The 13,597-nt window shown below is 48.1% G+C and overlaps 1 protein-coding gene and 1 long non-coding RNA gene across 7 annotated transcripts in view; one reads left to right on the top strand and one right to left on the bottom strand.

Moving 5' to 3' along the window:
* The first annotated feature begins 21 nt into the window (after positions 1 to 21).
* Positions 22 to 7,353, top strand: LOC128346225 (uncharacterized). Its single transcript, XR_008316851.1, has 2 exons — positions 22 to 195; positions 6,352 to 7,353. It is a non-coding gene; the product is annotated as an uncharacterized LOC128346225 (long non-coding RNA).
* A 1-nt stretch (position 7,354) lies between these two features.
* DAZAP1 (DAZ associated protein 1) overlaps positions 7,355 to 13,597 on the bottom strand; it is a 63,250-nt gene continuing 57,007 nt past the window's right edge. For 3 of the 6 annotated variants that reach the window (XM_053299246.1, XM_053299247.1, XM_053299251.1), the window contains exon 12: positions 7,355 to 7,982. In XM_053299246.1, the coding sequence (XP_053155221.1) occupies positions 7,810 to 7,982 (173 nt within the window). In that variant the 3' untranslated portion in view covers positions 7,355 to 7,809. Of the gene's footprint in view, positions 7,983 to 11,053; positions 11,144 to 13,597 lie in introns of those variants that run through there. The other 3 variants (XM_053299250.1, XR_008316849.1, XR_008316850.1) reach the window with 3 other exon arrangements.

The raw sequence follows: 13,597 nt of genomic DNA, 5'->3' as shown, positions 1-13,597 counted from the left end.
GTTGGCTTTGCGCAAGCGGGTGGGACGGGACGCCTTAAAGGGACCGCAGAGAAGCCGCGAAGGGCTTGTTGCTTTGCCACACACTTTTGCTGAAAGACGTGCTTTTAAAAACAACGCCCCACCCCACGTGCAAATAATAAGCCTTGCTGGGGAGCAGCAAAACAATCCCTTGATCATAGCAGGGTCCCAGACTAGGTAAGCGAGCACACAGGATTGCAGCTTTGCAATGCAATGCTTGAACATGTTTACTCAAAAGTAAGAGCGGTTTGGAGGGGACCTGCAGCAGCAACCATATGCACGCTGACCAGGCGAGGACGCCACACCGAGTTCTAGAAAGATGAACCTAGCAGCAATTAACAGAGGTGATGGCTCAATGAAACCTCCATGATCAAGAACAGTCTACCCCAGAGCTCCAGAAGCTTAGGGGTATCTCAGCTGGCCGCTGTGGGCAGCATGAACCTTTGTGGCGACCTGCAAGGTTCCTCTTAGGGAGGCCAGGGCTACTACACAGGGATGCTGTGCTGGGGATGGATAAGGCCAATTGCTGTCCCCCTGCCAAATGAAGAGACTCACCACTTTAAAAAGGCACCTCTTTGGTCAGTTAGCAGGGGATCGCTCATTGCCAGAACACTTGCTTTGCACACAAAAGAGGTCCTGGGTTCAGTTGGTGGCATCTGCTGTTAAAGGGAGCTGGTATGAGCAGGGGAGGAAGGAAGGGTCTCTGTTGGCAGTGATGGTAGACAGACACAATGTCTTTCTAGGCGCAGCTCCAAATTAGTTGGAAGGGGGCCCTGCTTGGCTGATTTGCCCCAGGCCCCACACCCTGCCAGGGTGACCTCGAGGAGGCCAAGGAATAACTATTAACTATAATAGTTAGTAGAACCCCCATGCCCAAGGACACTCTACTGCAGAGTTCCATATATTAGACACAGACAAGGGAAGCCTACTCAAACACACAAGTTTCCTCCATGATCTCAGGTCTCCCTCCCCCGGCTTGCCTCTTGTGGGGGCAGCACTTGATGACAACAACGACCACCACCCCACCATTAGGCATGACCTGCCAGGTGTGTGAACTAAAGCCATTCTTGAGTGGAATGCCCATAGAACCAAGTTTGGCTTAAACAGCTACTCCTAGAAAGACACTTATTTATCATATCATATTTATCATATTTTTACACCGCCCAAAACTTATGTCTCTGGGCGGTTGTGTCTGTCAACACATTGTGTCTGTCTACCATCACTGCCAACACAGCCCCTTCCTTCCACCCCTGTACCAGCTCCCTTTAACAGCAAATGCCACCAGCTGAACCCAGGACCTCTTGGTGTGCAAAGCAAGTGTTCTGGCAATGAGCAATCCCCTGCTAACTGACCAAAGAGGTGCCTTTTTAAAGTGGTGAGTCTCTTCATTTGGCAGGGGGAGAGCAACTGGCCTTATCCATCCCCAGCACAGCATCCCTCCAGTGGCTGTTGATGGGGTCTGTTATTTTCTTGATTGTGAGCTGTTTCAGGACAGGGAGCCATTTTATTTTTATTTATTTGTAAACCACTTCGGGAACTTTTGTTGACAAGCAGTATATAAGATAAGATTGGGACTTCTGTTGGTTTACCGATCACCCTGCTGCCCAATGGAATCCCTTACTGAGCTCACGGACTTGGTCGCGGAACTCGCGTTGGAGTCTCCCAGATTCTTGGTGCTGGGGGACTTCAATGTTCATTTTGGGACCAATCTGTCCAGGGTAGCTCAGGAGTTCATGGCGGCCATGACAATTATGGATCTATCTATCCCAAGTGGTCTCTGGAGCAACGCATATTGCAGGTCACACGCTTGATTTGGTCTTTTACTCTTATCAGGGTGGTGTTCCGTGGGTGGAGACTCCTGAAATTTCCCCATTGTCATGGACGGACCACCATCTGGTTAAGGTTGGACTTACAACCACTTCCCACCTCCGCAGGGGCGAGGGGCCCATTAGAATGGTCTGCCCGAAGAAGTTATTGGATCCAGTAAGATTCCAAGAAGCCTTAGAGGGATTCAGTGCTGGCTTTGCCGGTGATCCTGTTGATGCCCTGGTTGAGAATTGGAACAACTTACTCATCAGGGCAATAGACACGATTGCTCCCAAGCATCCTCTCTGACCCGCTTCAAAATTGGCCCCTTGGTATACGGAAGATCTATGGGGGCTGAAGTGGCAAGCTAGGCGACTGCAACGTAAGTGGAGAGAGACTCAACTCGAATCTGAGAGATTGCGGCATACAGCACATCAAAAGATCCATTCTCAGGCAATACGTGTGGCAAAGAGGCGGTTCTTTTCTGCCCGTATTGCCTTTGCGAGTTCACATTTGGTGGAGTTGTTCAGAGTTGTGAGGGGAATAGTATCTCCCCCCCCCCCCCGAACCAGAATTTGGAGTCATCAGTTAACCGCTGCGATGTGTTTAAAGACTTTTCCGCAGATAAAAATCTCTCGGATTTGGGCCAACCTAGATGGAGACTCCACAATTAATTTGATGTCTGAACTAGAGATGCCCAACAACTCCTCTTATGTGATTCAGCTGGATTGGTTTCAGTTTGTGACTCTCGAGTATGTGGACAAGCTGCTTGGAGCGGTGAGGCCTACTGCTTGTTCTCTTGACCCTTGTCCAACAGCAGGGAGGTTGTTGTAGGAGGACTGGTGGAAATCATAAATGCTTCTCTGAGGGAGGGCAGGATGCCTCCTTGTCTTAAGGAGGCAATCAGTAGACCTCTTCTAAAGAAGCCTGCATTAGATCCCCGAGAGTTGAGCAACTGTACAGGTGAAACTCGGAAAATTAGAATATCGTGCAAAAGTCCATTAATTTCAGTAATGCAAATTAAAAGGTGAAACTGATATATGAGACAGACGCATTACATGCAAAGAGAGATAAGTCAAGCCTTAATTTGTTATAATTGTGATGATCATGGCATACAGCTCATGAAAACCCCAAATCCACCATCCCAGAAAATTAGAATATTACATGGAACCAAGAAGACAAGGATTGTAGAATAGAACAATATCGGACCTCTGAAAAGTATACAGTGTACTGTGCTTGATTGGCCAGCAAACTCGCCTGACCTGACCCTATAGAGAATCTATGGGGCATTGCCGAGAGAAGGATGAGAGACACGAGACCAAACAATGCAGAAGTGCTGAAGGCCGCTAATGAAGCATCCTGGTCTTCCATAAGACCTCATCAGTACCACAGGCTGATAGCATCCATGCCACGCCGCATTGAGGCAGTAATTGCTGCAAAAGGGGCCCAAACCAAGTACTGAATACATATGCATGCTTATACTTTTCAGAGGTCCGATATTGTTCTATTCTACAATCCTTGTCTTCTTAGTTCCATGTAATATTCTAATTTTCTGGGATTGTGGATTTGGGGTTTTCATGAGCTGTACGCCATGATCATCACAATTATAACAAATTAAGGCTTGACTTATCTCGCTTTGCATGTAATGCGTCTGTCTCATATATCAGTTTCACCTTTTAATTTGCATTACTGAAATTAATGGACTTTTGCACGCTATTCTAATTTTCCGAGTTTCACCTGTAGGCCTGTTTCCAACCTCCCATGGCTGGGCAAGGTAATTGAGAGGGTGGTGGCCTCTCAGCTCCAGAGGTCTTGGAGGAAACTGATTATCTAGACCCATTTCAAACTGGGTTTCGGGTGGTCTATGGGGTGGAGACTGCCTTGGTTGGCCTTATGGATATCTCCAATTGGCAATGGACAGAGGAAGTGTGACTCTGTTGGTCCTTTTGGATCTCTTGGCGGCTTTCGATTACCATCAACCATAGAATCCTTCTGGAACGTCTGAGGGTGTTGGGGGTGGGAGGCACTGTTTTACAGTGGTTCCGCTCCTACCTCTCGGACGGATTTCAGATGGTGTCGATTGGAGACTGTTGCTCTTTGAAATCTGAGCTTAAGTATGGTGTCCCTCAAGGCTCCATACTTTCTCCAATGCTTTTTAACATCTACATGAAACCGCTGGGAGAGATCATCAGGGGATTTGAAGCTAGGTGTTACCAGTACGCTGATGACACCCAGATCTACTTCTCCATGTCAGCTTCTTCAGGAACTGGCATATTCTCCCTAAATGCCTGCCTGGAAGCAGTAATGGGCTGGATGAGGGAGAATAAACTGAAGCTGAATCCAGATAAGACAGAGGTACTTATTGTGCGGGGTCGGAACTCTAGAGACGATTTTGATCTGCCTGTTCTAGATGGGGTCACACTTCCCCAAAAGAAACAGGTTCGCAGTCTGGGAGTACTTCTGGATCCACACCTCTCCCTGGTTTCTCAGGTTGAGGCGGTGGCCAGGGGTGCTTTCTATCAACTTCGGCTGAAACGCCAGCTGCATCCGTTTCTTGAGATGCATCCGTTTCTTGAGACCTCAAAACAGTGGTACATTTGTTGGTAACCTCCAGGCTGGACTTCTGTAATGCGCTCTACGTGGGGCTCCCTTTGTACATAGTCCAGAAACTTCAGTTGGTTCAGAACGTGGCAGCCAGGTTGGTCTCTGGGTCATCTTGGAGAGACCACATTACTCCTTTGCTGATGGAGCTACACTGGCTGCCAATAGGTTTCTGGGCAAAATACAAATTGCTAGTTATAATGCCCTAAACAGCTTAGGCCCTGGGCATTTAAGAGAGCGTCTTCTTCATTACGAGCCCCACCGCCCACTGAGGTCATCTGAGGAGGTCCGTCTCCAGTTGCCGCCGACTCGTTTGATGGCTACACAGAGATGGGCCTTTCTTGGCTACTGCCCCGAGACTGTGGAATGCGCTCCCTACTGAGATACGATCCTCCCCATCTCTGGCAATTTTCAAAAAACACCTGAAAACCCATAGTTTCACCCAAGCTCTCTCAGCTTCCTAAACATTTTTAGGTTTAATCTCTGGTTTATTTTTAAATTGTTAAACTGTTTTTAGGTTTTTGTATATGTTTTTAGCTTGTTTTATGCTATTGTTAACTGCCCAGAGATGAAAGTTTGGGGCGGTGCACAAATTTGATAAATAAATAAAAAGTATTTGTGATCAATGCCCTTATGGCTAGCCCTTAGACCCATAATTTAATATTGCTTTACATTTAAAATTATTAAAACAAGTCCACAGTTGTCTGCTCTGGCTGGCAGCAACTCTCTGAGGCCTTTCCCGCTCACTGACCTGCTGCTGCTTTGAATTAAAATAGTGGGAACTGCACTAGCCACCTTGCAAGAACAACTGCTAAATCTGTGGGCAACCCACCCCAACTAATCAACACATCCTTCACATGTGGTTGGCCAACTCCTTGCACCTCGTGCACTTTAGAAGGGGCAGGTACCCCTGCTCAGCCTGCTACTCAGCAGCAGCTTGCAAAGGCCTCTCTGGTACAAAAAGGCTGCCAGAAGTGAACAGAAGCTCCTTGGCAGGGGCAAGCCTAGGGCTTTGGCACCCCAGATGGACGACTTTGCACCCGCGATCATTCGGCAATATGCAGGACATAATTTTAACTGCATGTGTGTGGTGGGGGAGCACCAAAGTTATACATGGAGGTTGCATACAGATGTATGTCCTTGAAGACCCCCTGGGGCTGCTTGTCTGCTTCACTACCCAACTCCGCACCCATTGCTCCCTGCCCCAGTGCTCAAGCACATGTACGGCAGCCAGGTGAAGGATCAGCCAGTTTTTTTACTGGGCTAACCCCTCAAATGGCCACCACGCCAGGTCAGCGATGAGAGTGGACTGCACGCAGAGTAGGGGTGTGGTGGCAGCAGGACATTTTATGGGTTTTTAAATTCATTTTAAAAAGACACACACCCCCTCCACCCCCAGCAGCAATGCACAAGGCAGCTATTCACTGTGGGTGGGGGGCAGTGGCACCTGTCCCCTGCCTCCCACAAATGGGTGCCCTAGGTTACCACCTAGGCCCACCATGCTCCTCTGTTGTAGATCTAAAGGTGGCTTAAAGGGTGGGGAATGATAGCAGCAGAGGTGCTCTTACCCCTGAACTTTGGGGCCAAAGTCCAGGACCTCCACAGCACCAGGCCCCCACCAAATCTTCTTTAGTCTGTCCTGGGTGGTGTGGTCGCCCAGCGGAGCATGATGATGCTTAATTTGCAGGGGAGTGAGGCCTCCAAAGGCCTTTAGATCCAGGCTCCAAAATTACCTAGGTGCATCTCTGGTTATCAGTAAGTCACAAAGGAAAGGACAGATGAAGCTTAGGAATGGCACTTACAAGAAACAGAAGCTCAAATAATTAAGCTGCCTCATTGACCCAGGTGCTAAAAATATTTAGATGTCTGAAACTGTATTTTCAACATTGATTCAACAGCTGTGGCCACACTTTGTTCCCCATACAGAATAGATGTGTACAGCTCTGGGGACTCTGCTTCTGGTGTCCATGCATGCAAACTTCTGAGTTATACAGAACCCTTGATACACCAAGAGACACTCTTGTGAAAGCTGCGGTCAGCCAACATGGCTTGGACAACCAACCCAACGCAACCGAACTTCTTGGAGCTCTTTATCATATCGTGAGAGATTTGGGTTGGGTTTTTTTGGAAGGTGGGGTGAAGGAAAAATGGAGACAGATTTGTGTTTCTAATCCAAATGTACTTCTCTTTATTCAAACCAGGGGAAATCACTGGTCAGTGCGAAATGCACCCCAAAAATGTTTTTTGCCTGAGGGAAATCTACATCTTCGCAAGGCCTCCATTAAACCCCTAATGAAATCCAGATCCCAAAAAGATTTTTAATTTTTAAAGAATCTCTAGCCCAGATTTGAAGGCTGTGCTTCGAAAGAGACCCTGGGCACCACTGAAACCATTCTACACCCCTTCCATTATCAGCTTGGAAACCAATAACAAAAAGACCCAAATGTACTTCTCTAATCCAAATGTACTTCTCTTTATTCAAACCAGGGGAAATCACTGGTCAGTGCGAAATGCACCCAAAAAATGTTTTTTGCCTGAGGGAAATCTACATCTTCGCAAGGCCTCCATTAAACCCCTAATGAAATCCAGATCCCAAAAAGATTTTTAATTTTTAAAGAATCTCTAGCCCAGATTTGAAGGCTGTGCTTCGAAAGAGACCCTGGGCACCACTGAAACCATTCTACACCCCTTCCATTATCAGCTTGGAAACCAATAACAAAAAGACCCACGCACACAGTAGATTCCTTTCCCCACCCACCCTCTCTTTTTTTAAACTCCCAGAGTTTCTGGACCAACCACAACAAAGGAGGTTGGAAGCTGACCCTCTTCTATGCACTGCTAACAGAAACCCTGGGTTGGTTTTTTTTTTTTTCCTTTTTAAATTAAAAAATAAGCGAGCATACATAGTAGAAAATTTCTCTTAAAAATCTCACAATCTGTAAATGCATATATTTTTTTCTTCTTCTTTAAACATAAAGTTTACAATATATGGTAAAACCAAAAAAGCTCAGGAAAAAAAAATTAAATTTCCAACAAAAATATAGAGAAAGAAACCTGAAGTTTTTAATTAAAGCTGAAGACTTCTTTTTTTTTAAACCCTGTAGTTTGAACTAGTGACACTCTCTTTATTTGTGCTGATGGGTTAAAGAAAGGAAACAAAAAAAATTTAAAACTGCAGCCCAAACACCACCCACAACTTTGCTTTCAAAAGCTGCTGCCGCCTCCCACCAACACGCCCCGCCCCCAGATGTTACGTTTGTGGTCCCCCCTCCCCCTCCGGCCCGTAGGTGATTGTCACAAGTTCAGAAGTGTGGGATTCCTGGGTTCAAGCTGGTACCAGATATCCTGCTCTGGACAGAACTCCCTGATTTCTACGTGGGCGCACTAGCGTCGGTAGGGGTGGAAACCTTGAACGTTATGGTTCTGTCCGCGGCCAAAACCACTGCCCCCGGCGGGCGGCCCACTGGAAGGTGGTACGGAAGGGCCTCCATAGGAGGGCGGCTGTTGGCTGGGATCTGAGAAGCCTTGTCCAAAGCCACTCAAGTCTTGTCCATATCCTAGGAGGGGGGGAAAAAAGAGGAGGGGTGGAGAAGATGGAGGTCAGCTGTGTCCCACTCAGTGCCCGGCAATCCATTCTCAAACAGCACACTCACATGAGTGCATGGCATGCACATGGAGCCCCCCACAATCCCTTGAGCTGCCAACCTGCAGCTTCTGTTGACTTGCAAGGCAAGGGAAGGGGAATGAGGGGAGCAAGACCCACATCCACCCCCCACCCAAGCTTCCCACTGCTGCCTCAAGTTAACAGAGCCCAGAAGCCCTCTCTGAAGGCTTTGTAAAGCACAGCAACGTTGCCAATCCACTGAGAGAAGCAGACCCAGAAGGAGGGAGATGCCACTCTTGGCCCGAAGTACAAGCTTGCATGGGGTTCCCTCCCTCCCTCTCAAATTATGGCAACATTCAAGACATAAGAGCAGCAAGATAAGCTACAGAAGGGGGATTGATAGATAATACAGGTTAGTCAGCTCAAGGTCACAAGCTCTTAGATAATACGGTTGTATTCAACCAACTGTGTGAGGTCCTTAACTGTGGTCAGAGAGGAAGCTTCCATATAGTAGATACCTCTTTGGAGAGTGGGCCAGCCACTACTTCATGGTCTCATCTGAGGCCCTGAATCTTTGGGCCAGCTTCAGAAAAGCAGTTCTGGTGCTCTTGTGCCAACAACTCCAGGCATGACAACCACTCATGCCTGGCACACTCATGCAAGAGCACCCCTCCTGCTCTGGGAACGGGAAACGGACTTCTGCCCATCAGGAGGAGGGGAGGGAGTCCTCTTTCGCTGTCACAGCACCTCCATGACGGAGAGTGCCCAGAAGACCACCATTTCTGTTTGGAAGGTGTAGGAACCTTGACACAAACAGAACAGCACAAAAGGAGCGGACAGGATCCGCTGCAGTAAAAACCTACATTTCTGAGAGGCGGAAGCCAAGGAGTGGAAGCCTTTCACGAAGTCCTGTGTGACTCTCTTTTGCAGCCACACAGCTTTTGCACACTGTGAATACAAAAGATCCTCTCCAAACCACTGATCTGCCTGTATCAACACTTTTTTTTTTGTGGGTTCCACCTTACCTCACTCAAGAGCATCCATTTACAAATGCCCACAAGTCAGGCCAAAGGCATTTTAAAGTCCTGTCAGAGGCTTGTAGGCTGAAGAGCAATCTCTCACCTGAGCCCTGGGGCTTTGTGTCAGTCAAACACATAACAACAACCCCCCCCCCCCCCGCAAACCAAGTTAGCCCTCCCCGACCACTGAGCAGAGGGAGACCTGAAAGGAAGAGCCCGGGGTCCCCAGCAAGGTGTGAAGAGAGAGTGCCAGAGCCTCCCACCACTGGGCAAGATGCAGATGAATGCAGGAAGCTGCCTTATCCAGTCTGACCACCTGAGCCTAGTCTTGCCTTGCTCAGCCCACCGGCAGCTCTCTGGGGTCTCGGGCAAGTTTCCCCACAGCCTGGCTACCTCAACCCCCGCTCCCTTCCTAACTGGGGATGCTAGAGATTGAGCCTGGGGCCTTCTGCACCCAGAGTGTAGGCTCTACCGAGGAGCTGCAGCTCACGTGCTCCAAGGAAATGCCTGTCTCCTGCCTTCTCCTCTGGCAGCAGCTCACTGCTAGCTTGCCCAAGAAGAGAAGCCAAGCCCTCCTTGTGCTTCCTCTACCACACACGGCCAACGCCACATCTGGTGGATGCAGATGTATGTGTGGAAACACCCTCTCTTCCCTGGCATGGCGGCAGCAACCAGAAAAGGGAGCCCGATCTTTAAAGGAGGAACAAAGTTGGGATGGCTCTCTGGTAACCACCCTGGATTCCACATATCCCTTCCAAATAACTCTGCAAAACAGGCGGGGCAGGTCACTGGGCCAGCCCAACCACCAAGGCCACCTAGGAAAGCATCTTGAGTGCCAAAATCCCAGGTCTGGGAGGACGGGGAGGCAGAGTTTCCCCACTGCCTGCACTTCTGGATTTGCCCACTTTTCAAGGCATACTTCTAGGTCAGAGGTTCTCAGTTGGGCGTCCCAAGTGGAGAGCCCGTGTCCTAGGTGAAAAGGGGCTCCTACATGAGAGGAGGGAGTATTTAACTAGTTTGTAATGATTCTGTTGCCGGAATTCAAACAAGAAATTGCGGAAACAGGATCCCAGTTCCATCTACATGACACTAAACTTCTATGACAAGATGGGGGTATGGAGACGAGAGAGGGCAGGCAAAATGTTCAATTGTCTGATGGTAGCAATCACAACACAGTGAGCTAGCCTGAGTTAGGTGTCTGAAGACGTCAGTTTTGAGTCCTGGGACAGCCAGTTGCTGACTATGCTGTCCGGGAACAAACCCACCCCACTCCCCCTCAAAGTTTGGGGCTGGTCTTCCTTTGACCTTGACCAAGTTCTAAGACTGCACAGGTATCAGCAAGAAGCCCTGGCCTTCCTAAGCAGCTGCCTGCAGGTGTCATGTGCAAGTGACCACTCAACTTGAAAACCAGGGGCATTTTGTGCAGCTGGAAAGATTATCTGTGCTGGGGGAGTGACTTCGAGACAAAAGTAACAAAACAAGAATAGGGGACCGCCATGTGCATGAGTGTGCATTTAAGGTCTTCACACCTACGGTAACTCTAACAGGAACCCCCAACTGTTCATGTGAACCCAGCCAGATTCTGGTGGTGGGCAGTAAATTTAAGGGGTGGTGGAGGAAGAAATCTGCTCACAGCACAGAGAGGCAGAGAGCCATTTGAACAAAATGATGTCTCTTCTGCTTCTGACGTTAGCGTTCTATTCCATTTATGGTCTCGACATTATTTGAATTTGTGTGATCTTGTTCTGTTTTTAGTACGGTTGCCACTTTGCGCCACAGTCTGCGGGAAAAGTGGGATGCACTTTTTAGAATAATTAATGCTTTAAAAAAAAGACAACTGTTTGAATTCAGGAAACCTCTAAGGGAGGGCAAGTGTCTTAAGAGATGACACCCCTGCAGGAAAGAAAAGGTTACTTCTTCCCCTCCCCACCCCCCACCCCCCCACTCCCCAGCCCACCCCCTTCCACAAAGAGATTACAAGCAAGAGGATTTAGGCGCCACCTACCTAGGGTAACTCACTTTTCAGCCTGACCATAAGTGTGTAAACAAAGTATTGGCCCGAAGCCTGACGGGTCTTGAGAATAGGTACCCAGCCCTGGCAAGAAATGGAGGAGACCAGGGTGACTAAACCCCCACGAGAGCCCTGCACAACACCCCTGCACATTCTCTCGGAAAGGGCGAGGGAAACTTACCAACAATGCAGTGCTCAGGGCCACCCTACGCTGCAATGGGCGGCGGTGTTGGGGGAAGACGCCCCTCAAGGGTCTGGTTAGGAGCCGGCATCAGCTCAGCAAGGTCTGCAAGTCCCATTGAGGGACCTTAGCAGCTATGCATCGTAAAGTGAACACATGCAGAAGGGTGGGGTGGGGGTGAGAGACCCAAACAGACACACAGACACACACCCTGCCTTTTTATAATAATGCTGCTCAATACTTGGGGAGTCGTACATATATGGAAAAGGAAGGACTGTTTCCATATTGTGGGATACATGGTTTTCAGTGTGGGCAGAAAATTTGGACATCAAATGGGCTGTGTACTGAAGTGTTCTTCCCCTGGGCCTCCACTTTTTACTGGGCATCTAATACTGCCCTACTTTGAGAGCTAAGGCGTTTGTTTCTTTGCTTTGTGTAGCTTGTTTCTTAAGAACCTACACTAGAGAGGATTCATGTGGTATCTCCATTTCCTCCTCTCCCTACATTTCTCTCTCCCTTTCATCACCAAGAGTGCTGATAGCACAGATATTAGCAACAGACTACAGAAACTCTTGCAGGCCATATTTGAATGACCAGCAATTGTTAGGATACAGCGAGAGTGGGCATTTACAGCATTTTAAAGACCAAAAATGGTCAAAAGAAACCTGCTCAAACACGTTTAACCAAACTTCTCCTTGGTCTCAAGCTCAATCCCGGTCACAGGGCTTTTCTGGAAATCATACAGGCCTGCCAAAAGAAGTAGTTTGCAACCTGGTCTGGGATTCCTTCCTGCAAAAGCTCTTGAGCTGTCAATCCCTCTGGGCATCACCCTGCCCATGGTCCATCCATTCTCTCCAAAAGCTGACTCCCACAGCCAGCATCTCACCCAATATGGGCAACAAGGCAAATGATGTGTGAAAAAGGCTGACAAGGTCTCTCCCAGCAATGCTCAGATGAGCAGAGCTTTCTGGCACACAGAGATCAAGGACGGCTTTTAGTCACCTCCTCTGTGGTTTCTCAGGGCTTCACCTCTGACATCTGGACATGCCAAGGCTCCATGACTTTATTAGGAATCTCCCGAGCTGTCTGCAGACAAGACAGGGCTTTCCAGAGTCAACAGCAGCACCCAGCTCTGCTGCTTTGGGTGTAGGGAATTTGCCAAGACAGAAGAATTCCACAGACAGTTTAAAAAGTGATCCCGTTGGTTCTGTGATGAGTGGACGGAAAGCGGAAGATCCAATCGATTGGAAGAGGCTCCTTAAGTCAAGAACCCATGACTGCTCAATGCCAAGGCAGGAAAAAAAAGACTGTATCTGGTGGGAAGTGCCTCTTAACCCAGCTCCGAATCAAATCTTTCTTCAGAAGAACCTACCCAGCAGATGGAGTGGGAGAGCTGCCCAATGGATGGCAGGGAGTCACGAGAACCATGGACTCTGCATTGGTGCACTTGGCAGCCCAGCCTGGGCACTTTACAAGAACACAAGAGAAGCCATCTTCGTGAAGGCTGCACAACCTCTGCTCATCCACTCTGGACTTCCCCAGTGAATGATTTTCAATCCCCTTCCTAATGATCCCTAGCATAGAATTGGCCTTTTTCACAGCTGCCACTCACTGAGTTGACACTTACGATCAGCTGTCCAGAACAACCCCAAGATCTTTCTCCTGGTCCATTGATGACAGCTCAGACTCCATCAGTTTATATGCAAAGCTGGGGTTTTTCATCCCATTGTGCATCACTTTACACTTGCTTACACTGAACTGCATTTGCCATTTTGTTGCCCACTCCCCCAGTTTGGAGAGATCCTCTTGGAGCTACTCACAATCTCTTTTAAATTTCACTCTACCCTACATAGTTTGGTGTCATCTGCAAATCTGGCCACCTCACCACTTACCCCAACTTCTAGATCATTTATGAATAAATTGGGGGGAAACTGGTCCCAGTACAGATCCCTGGGGGACCCACTTCTCACTTCCCTCCATTTAGAGAACTGACCATTTCTTCCTATCCTCTGTTTCATGTCCTTCAACCAGTTTCCAGTCCACACATGAACTCCCATGTTTTCTCAAGAGTCTTTGATGAGGAACTTTGTCAAAAGCTTTTTGAAAGTCTCAAAGAACTCCACAAGGTTGGTGAGGCAAGATTTACTTTTGCAGAAGCCATGCTGGTTCTACCTCAGCGGAGCTGTTCTTCTAAATGCCAAATTTTAATTGTTGAAATGTTTTAGTCTTTTTATTGGTTGGTTTTATTGTTTTGTTGTAAACCGCCATTTTGGGTGGTATACAAGTGTGTTAAATAAATAAATAAATGCTTAATAATTTTGTCTTTGGGAATGCTCTCCATCAATTTGCCTGGTACA

This window comes from Hemicordylus capensis, chromosome 2 (genome assembly GCF_027244095.1).
Source record: "Hemicordylus capensis ecotype Gifberg chromosome 2, rHemCap1.1.pri, whole genome shotgun sequence".
NCBI classification, from domain to species: Eukaryota; Metazoa; Chordata; class Lepidosauria; order Squamata; family Cordylidae; genus Hemicordylus; species Hemicordylus capensis.
Note: the sequence above shows the minus strand (reverse complement) of the source record. Positions and strands in the feature narration are given on the sequence as shown.